Source organism: Pavona decussata, unplaced genomic scaffold (assembly GCF_977016875.1).
Source record: "Pavona decussata unplaced genomic scaffold, jaPavDecu1.1 SCAFFOLD_58, whole genome shotgun sequence".
NCBI classification, from domain to species: domain Eukaryota; kingdom Metazoa; phylum Cnidaria; class Anthozoa; order Scleractinia; family Agariciidae; genus Pavona; species Pavona decussata.
In genome coordinates this window covers 590,082-599,065 of record NW_028145480.1, presented here as the reverse complement: position 1 = coordinate 599,065, position 8,984 = coordinate 590,082, and the positions used below count along the sequence as shown (strand labels likewise).

The following is an 8,984-nucleotide window of genomic DNA, read 5'->3' as shown; positions in this document are numbered from 1 at the left end:
GCTCCAAAAATTCCCGCGAAATCGGCCGTTTTCTCCGCGAATTTGTCTCTGCAAATCCCGCGAAATTTGACTTTTTTTTCCCGTGAATTATCAGAAGCCCTGTATTATTATTGTAATTTCTCTAGCATTTATATTTCACTGAAATTTGTTGTTCATTTCAAACTGAAGATGGCAGAGGCAACTGCCGAAACATGTCTCTAAAACTCAGGGGTGTCGTGTTTTTCTTAAAATTAATTTCATCACTGCCTTTATCCAAAGTGTTCTCAAGGAAAAAATTGAACACCTTGATATGGGAGATGTAGTCTCAGTAAGGGAAACTTTGTGCCATGATCTATCAGTAGACCAACAGGTTGCTGGGGTGTATAGGAATTAAGAGAATTTCCTCCTTATGCTTTGCAAATTCTATTTTGAAACTGATGAATACAGGAAAGATAATGACAAACTGACCTGGTTTGGTGAGAGAGAGGGAAACCTGAAATTCGCTCAAAAACTCAGTTTTTTGTTTTCCTTGGAATTTGTTGCTTTGGGTATTTAACTGTACTATGTAGAAAAAATTTTCCACCAATCTCCACTTTTTTTACCTTTTCGAGCGATTTTAAATTTCCCGCTCCTGTTTAATGACGTGGTTACCATGGCAACGTCCACAGCATTTTTTGTTTATCAGTTGTTTATAACGTTTTGTAAAGGCAATCAATCGCCGAACAAGCAGGATTTAACCAGGGACACTTTATTTAGTCTTATTTAACGTAGTTCCTTAGGGACAAGATCATTATGGGATAGATTTCGTGGTCGTTTCAATCGTGAGTTGACATACAGTGTACACAGAGCGCCTTACGCAGTAAATCCGAGTAAAAGTTATCGAAAATGGTCAGAGAGAAAGCTAGATCTGTTTACAAAAAGAAGAGAAAGGGAAAGCCATTTTCTGGAAGGCGAAGACAAGAAGGAAAGTCCGAAGAACCCACTTCTGTTGTTGACGAAATGGACGAAATCACCTGCTCAACTCCAAGCACATCTCGAGATGAAAATCAGCTTTCAGACTCGGACTCTAACGAAACTGTTGGTTCCACGAGGAAGAAAATGAAACATGCCAACGAGAAGCTTCTTTTAGATAGCTTTGATGAAGAGATTACCCTCCATAATGAGGAAAGCGAGGGATATCGATTGATCAGTATGAAAAATTTATCTACGGCGGTGTCAAAGGCACACGTGTGTGAGGAAGGTGAGACTTTTTTTGAAAGCATTGTCGTTCTCTGTATTCATTTAACTTATTTTCCATATCATATTAACCCTTAGCTCTAGAGATAGCTGTTTTCTTCTGAATTACCTTGAATTAGCTATTAAATCTTGGATCAAATAAGATAATTTTTTTTAGGTAAATTTTGTGCATATAAACAACAATGGGAAAAAGTCACATAATGTATAATTCTGACATGAGATCTTAACTGACAATAATATTACCTGATTTATCTGACGATTTGCACTTAATTTGTCTTCCTAGGTGACCTAACTCTTGAAGAAGACAAAAGCACAAGAGCAGGGCTGATGTCAGAGCTTAACCTTAAGTGCAGTTCCTGTCAGGAGTCCAGCGCACTCCTAACATCGTATAGTGTGACGCAGCGTGGGAAATTGTATGACATTAACCGCCGAGCAGTCTACCATGCAGTAGAGAGTGGCAGTGGCTATGAAGGCCTTGCGGCATTTTGCAGTATTATGAATATGCCCTGCCTTTCTAAGCCTGCATACTACAAGCAAGTGGACAACATCCTGGAAGCTCTTGAGGATGAAGCAAGGGAGGATATGAGAAGAGCTGGAGAGAGACTTCGACAGCACATTTTAGAAGAAAACCCTGAAAAAGACAAGGATGATGCTCTTGATGCTGCTGTCAGTTTTGATGGTACTTGGGCCAAACAAGGGTTTACCTCATTAACTGGAGTGGTTTTCGTCATTTCAGTGGACACCGGTGAGGTGTTAGATTACCATGTCCTGTCCAAAGCATGCCAGAAATGTGCTCTAAAGAAAGGAAAGGGTTCGAGTGATGAAGAATTTGAGGAGTGGCTATTGGAACATGAGTGTGATATTAACTTTGCTGGTAGCTCACCAGCAATGGAGTCCGAAGGAGCTGTTGTCTTGTGGAATAGGTCAGTGGAGCGTCACAACCTAAGGTACAAATGGATGGTGAGTGATGGTGATAGCAAGGCGTTCAATTCTGTGGAAAATCTTTATGGTGAGATCAAAGTGGAGAAATTAGACTGTGTTGGACATGTCCAAAAGAGAATGGAGAAACATCTGTTGAACCTGAAGTCCAGAACTAAAGGGAAACTTGCTGATGGTCGGCCTATTGGCGGTGCTGGAAGACTGTCGGACCCCAAAATTAAGAAGCTTCAGAAGGATTATGGACTTGCAATAAGGCAAAACACCATCAGGAAGTCAAATCCAACAAGGAGAGAGGTGGAGGTTGCAGTCTAGGAAATGAAAAAAAACATAATTGCAATTCTCCATCACAATGTTAAGTCCAACGACCCTGCAAAGCAGCATCGATATTGTCCTCTTGGCGAATCGTCGTGGTGTAAATGGCAGCAAGATGAAGCAACAGGAACTTCAACATATGATGATAGTAACTGTTTGCCTGAGGTCTTTTTTGAAGTCTTGAAACCAACTTTTATTACTTTAAGTGACTCTCAATTGCTTGAGAGGTGTGTATTGGGAACAACACAAAATCCCAATGAATGTGTCAACTCCATGGTGTGGGTACGGTGTCCCAAACATAAGCACCATGGTGTTAAAGTAGTTCGGTGTGCTGCGTCTTCAGCTGTCTGCCACTACCATGGTGGAGCTTCCAGTAGACTAAAAGTTATGGAGAGGCTAGCTATTCCTGGTGGAGTATGCACAAGAGAGGCAGCACATGCAAAAGACAGTAAGAGATTGAAAAAGGCTGATTTGCACGCCACGCAGAAGGAAAAGAAACGCCGTCAAGGCGAGCAAATTTTGCGGGTTCGTCAAGAAGAAGCCCTTCGAGAAGCAGAAGGAGTGACATATGAAGCAGGGGGATTTTAAATTGCTTTCAGACACTCCTGTGGTCAAAATATGGACATAAGGGCCACTATAATGGTTACAATTTTTAATAAATCAACTTTAATTGCTATCTTTAAGTTTAAAGTCAATTTTCTCATTACACAATAATTTTGTCTTCAAGAAAAGATATCTTGAGAACAATTTATCAGATTGATCTGAAATTTTCAGGGTTTCTTTTTCTCAATAAGTTTTGTGTTTTAAGCAGAGGAATTTTCCATATGATGCATGTACTCTAAGTTATGAAGTGAAACACATCTTTGATTTTCCATGTCAAATTCAATCAATCATTATTTTTAATGTTTTCAACATTTTAGAAATCCTTCTGCTTAAAACAATAAGCAACATGTCTTCTTTAAATTGATATAAAATAAATTAATTTTTATCAGTTCTAGCAAGAGTTATCTTTTCTTAAGTAAGCCTTGGTAGCACCCAGCAGGTGGCATGGTTAAATGAGTGGTATCCTATTACAATTGACTTGTGGAGTGTGAAATATTTTTTTTCATAATCTTTGATTCATAAGCTTTCCAGGGATATATAGTTTGCTAGGGTTTTCAATTAAATCCTAGCTGTGAAAAATTATTGAAAAATGGCCTATTTTTCAGGTTTACCCCCGCCTTAAGGTGGCCATTGGAGGTGATGGAGCCCCATTTGGCAAGTGGGACCAAGCAATGTCTTGGCAAATTAGTTTTTTAAATGTGGGACCCAGGGTAGCTTCTCCCAATGATAATTTTCTCTTGTTCGGAGCAAACTGTAAAGAGGACCATAAGGGTATTGTTAGATTAACAGAGAAATTAGCATCAGACAAGGAGGCAATAGAGAAGAAAACCTACACGGTAATGGGGAAGGAAGTTACATTTTCATTTGACCTTCTCCCACAGGATATGAAATTTCTGGCTTTTGTCAATGGTGAATTTACTAATTCAGAAAAGCACTTTTCCAGTTTTGCCAATGTCTCTCAAGATGATAGTGTTGGTTTGAAACGTGATGCTCACCGTCAAGTTCTTAGTCAGAGCTTATTAGTCAAGTCAAGCATTGGGACGTGTGCAACCAAAGTGAGTTTTTACTATTTTCTTGTTTCTAGTTTTTCTAGTAATCGGTTTACGTTTCTTAGTTCAGTTTCGTTCGTTTTATTCCTTCAGTGCTAGTTAAGTTCATAGTATTCAGTTTTTCAATTCGCTACTAATCATCAGTTCTCAGCATGGAGACAAGGATTTATTGATTTATCTACATCAAAGTTTCTATCATCTTATCATCTTGATTATCGTTGTTAGCTTATTTGATTTTAATGCTATTGTATTTTATTGTTATGCTTTTCAACACTATTAGCGTTTATCTTAGCCTTTTATATTCCCTTTTTTTGTTACTCTAAGAAAGCTTAGCTAAATCAGTTTTTATTTATCTCTTATCGCCTTTCAGTTCGAAACGACTAACATCAATTTTCATTGTCTTTCATCGATTTTCATCGACCTTGTAATCTTATCAACTTAGCAACCTTTGTCACTGGAACTTTGAGCATTTCTGTTCAATAAACCTTCACGCTATTGTTCGTCGTGTTCGTCTTTAAGCTGCGCATCCGTGCTTTCCGTAATTTGCTTGGTTTTTTGACCTCGTTATTCTCCCGAGTAAGTTAGAGATAGTATGTCACTTACTGGGAAATTTGGGGATACCCCAAACTGTAAATGTAGACCATGGCAGTATAGTCAAAGACTTGCAATTGCACAGCAGGTTGCTGACTTCAAAAGGAAAATCCCAAATCATTTAGCGGTAAAAACAAAGAGGAGTAAAGTGACACAGTTCATTGCCGGGAAAAAGTCAAGGCAAGAATTTAAACCATTTACTGGGAAACTTTGTGACAAAGAGGTTGTTCAACCACTCCACATACATAACAATGGTGTGCAGTATTAATTTTACATACAATGCTGCTCGATTTGGCCATTTCTAAGAGTAACCTTTCCAAGTCACAGAACAGCCTCAGTGAACTGCCCCCAAACTGTGCACTTTCCAGGTATTTAAAGGCTATTGAAAATGATGTTAACCCAATGACCTCCAGTGTGCCCTGATGCGCCCTCAAGGAAAACCGCTCTCAAATTCCAATGCGCCCCCACGCGCCCTGTCAGATATGCACTTTTTGATTGGCTGTAGCTTAGAAACTTAACTCCCCTGGGTATTGGAAAGCAGTGAAACGTGACATGAATAAATTAAGCTTTCATTTGAGACCAAACTCCCCTTGTTGCGTTCTCCACACGATTTTTCACAAATTTTTCAAAAAACGTCTTCGTTATAAACATGGCTTCTGGACGATCTGAGGAAGTTTCATCTTCGTCTGATGAAGAACAAGATTTCTTTGCCGGTTTTACCGTCGAAGAAATCAGACAAATGCACCAGGATCGTCAAAGACGGCGAGAGCAAGAATTGCTTCGCAATGTGGATGGGAGAAATTGAAGCAATGATCGACCTTCAACCACAAGAAAATGGCAATAATTCCGATGTGGAAGTTTTTGCTGGCGATGAAGAAGAAGATGGCGCTGAAAGTAGCGATGAAGAAACTGCCGCCGCCGAAGATGTACGGCCAAATGCCATTCAGTGGTCAAACACTTTGCGTGAGTTCACCGTAGAAGAGTTTTCTCTTCGGCATGGCCCAACCAAAGATCTTGGGGACAATGCAAGTGCCAAAGATTTCTTCAATCTTTTCTTCGACGATGGCTACTTGGACGAGATTGCTCGCAACACCGTTGCGTATGCCCATTCGAAGGGAGACAACAACTTCGCAACCAATCGAGCGGAAATTTCAGCATTTCTTGGGCTGAATATTTTGATCGGAATCCATGAACTTCCTCAGCTGAAAATGTACTGGGATGTGGACGAATTTATTGGAGTTGAAGGCTTCAAAAAAACAATTCCAAAGCAGCGCTTTGCAACTCTGTCGAAGTACTTCCATATTTCCGACCCAAACGCTGAAGAGCAAGGCGATTTGCTCTGCAAAGTTCGTCCCCTCATAACGCACTTGGAACAGAAGTTCATGGAAGCTTACATTCCCGGCAAAAACATCTCAGTTGATGAAGGACTTGTGAAGTTCAATGGGAGGCTTTCTTTCAAGCAGTATATGCCAATGAAGCCGGATAAATTTGGCATCAAAGTTTGGCTGCTCGCCGATGCGGATACGTACTACGTTCCTCGATTTCAAGTGTACTTGGGCAAGAATCGTACGAACAATGACTTGTTCCAACGCAAAGGGTTAGGGTACTATGTAGTTTGGACTCTTGGTGAGCCCTACTTGGACAATAACAGACATTTTTTCTTTGACAATTTCTTTACTTCGGCCGATCTGATGAGAGCATTGGAATTCCGAAACACTTACGCTTGCGGTACAGTGCGCACAAACAGGAAAGATTTTCCTGCCGATCTCAAGCACGTGAAACTCATCCGGGGCGAAGTGAGAACCCGTCAAAGTGGAAATTTGGTTGCCACAATGTGGAGGGACAAACGTGTTGTCTCGTTACTTTCCACAAATACTCCTGCCGAGCAAGAAATCCATGCAGTGGAACAGGTTGTGCGCGGACGGAAAAAGCGAGTTGTCCCCGCAGAAGCAATGAAGAAACCAGATGTGATCGGTGTTTACAACTCAGGAATGAATGGGGTGGATGTAAACGGCCAATACCGAAGTTATTACCCACCTGGGACAACTTCTCGAAAGTGGTGGAAATACTTGTTTTGGTTTTTCTTGAATGTGTCCATGGTAAACGCTTTCATCCTGGAGAAACTAGCCGGCAAGAAGAAGCGACGCCAACTAGACTTTCGTCGGGAACTAGCGAAGCTTCTTATTGCCGGCTACAATGGATACAAACGTCCTTCAACCTCCAGCAAACGTGTGGTTAGGACTGTAACCTCAGAGGAGAATTTGCGAGGACATTTTCTGGGGAAAATGGATGGCAGAAAAAGAGCATGTGCTATGTGTGCAAGCGCGGGCAGGAAGCGCAAGGAAGGCGGCTGCACCTTCAAAACATCTTATGGCTGTGAACAGTGTGGCATTCCTTTGTGTCGGCAAATGCGGGCTGGACAATCCTGCTTTTCTCAATGGCATGGTGGAAACTGAACTGTGTTTTTATCTTTTTGTTATAATCATTTGAGATTACAACCACGTTTCGCTATTCAGTGTAAATATAGTGAGTGCACTTTGCGTAACTCTGCCTTACTCTTTGCAAGTTCACGATTGAGTGCAGATAAAAACAACAACCTTAGGCCATTGTTTGGTAACATTCACATGGTGAAACGGAAATGTTAATAGCTCTTTTATACATTAGGGAACTAAATGTAAATCTTCGTGTCTTGTATCGCTTTGCTTGGCTTGCAAAAATAGTTTTCAAAGTTGCATCTTGTGACGCGTTGTGATGTCAGCAATGGCGCGCAAATTCAAAATTGACCCGCGCAATAAAAGCAGTCAATTTCGTTCTCCCAAGAGAAATGGCCTGTTTTTTGTCCGTAGGATTTCACAGCTAGCTTTTTCATGTGACTTTCTGATAAAATAAGAGTACACTAGTGTGTTATTTCACTGAAAATTACTTATAAAGCTAGTGTGCATTGTATACAACTCACCACTGGACATGATGTTGAATTGATTCTCCAACTTAAGGATTTTTTTAAAGAAAGCATGATGCATATTTTAGAGATAAAACTTCATTTAGCATATCTTTGTTATATAGGTAGAAATTCTGTGAAATTTCATTGCATTAGGACATGAAATGAAATGAAATGTTTTAACAGTACTCTGTGTTGTCATTGAGGCAGCCATTTTCTCTGGAATTTGGGGGGGTGGTCAGGTTTCAGGGATCTGGAGCTCACTGGGTTAAAGCAGGGAGAATGAAAAAAAAAAACAATTGGGCAAATGGCTCCTTGAGGACAGGGGTAAAGACAAGGATTTTACTTATCGGTTGACTGGTAAAGATTCACAGCTAATCTTTCATAGGTTATGTATTAATTTCAGTCAAAGCAATCCAGGGTTACTCAACAGATCCCAAGCTGCTAATGGATCTTCTGCCAATTGTCTTCATTGGTACTAAACTCAGAGATTGCGCTGCCATTTTCTCAATGTACCATCTTACTGAAGAAAATCTTGCAAAACTTCCTCAGTTGTGCCATGATTATTTTATTGCAGTTGCTGTTTGGTTCTTCAGTATCAGCCACTGTATGGAGCACTGGACATTTAGTCTGAGCTCACTCAAAGCAAATGTTTGACAAATATGGTACAGGGTTGGGTATCAACACAATGCAGGAGAGGGAAGCTAAACATGTGCAAATTCCAAGCTTTGCTAGTAATAGCCAGTACAAACAGCGTTGGTCTCAGGTTTTTAGGCGTGACCACATAAGCAAGTTGTGGCTCCCCATCAAGCAACCTTGCCTCTTAGCATATCATCAGTCACATGACACTCATTCCAACATGCATCCACACAGATCCCCAACATAACTGCTATTGTGGCATCTATAAAGAAGCTGACACTGAACACTATTTCTTCTGTGGACATAAATTCATGCAAGAAATCAAGAAAACAGTATCTGATGGCAAACCAACGGCCTTATGCACCTTCTGGCATGGAGAGAGTTCGATTAGATGGCAAACCAGCTCAATAATTTTTAAGGTATGGCTAATGAATTTAGCATGTAAGGTGGATGTATGTCATTCCTTAAGATCTTAATGATGCAAGGCTGTGCTCTAGTGGCACCCGGTGGCCCCAGCCAACTAACATTTCACTTCAGGTGTCTGAGTAAAATTACTGGTAGCCCGGACGGACCCTCTTGTCTAGAAGTTCAGCTCTGTAACATTGCAGGCTGTAGGGCATAGAGAACTGTAGTTGACATGTTTGGAAGCCCAAAGGGCTCCTTAAATTGGTTTTCTTGGAGCACAGCCTTGTGATGTG

The 8,984-nt window shown here is 40.7% G+C and overlaps 1 protein-coding gene and 1 pseudogene across 1 annotated transcript; both read left to right on the top strand.

Moving 5' to 3' along the window:
• Positions 1–465: 465 nt before the first annotated feature.
• LOC146479487 (uncharacterized) lies at positions 466–3,463 on the top strand. The gene is made up of 2 exons (XM_085110210.1): positions 466–1,219; positions 1,499–3,463. Exons 1-2 carry the CDS (start codon positions 865–867, stop codon positions 2,464–2,466), a joined length of 1,323 nt encoding a protein of 440 aa, XP_084966336.1. The 5' UTR covers positions 466–864; the 3' UTR covers positions 2,467–3,463.
• LOC146479486 (uncharacterized) lies at positions 2,470–8,762 on the top strand (annotated as a pseudogene).
• Positions 8,763–8,984: the final 222 nt, after the last annotated feature.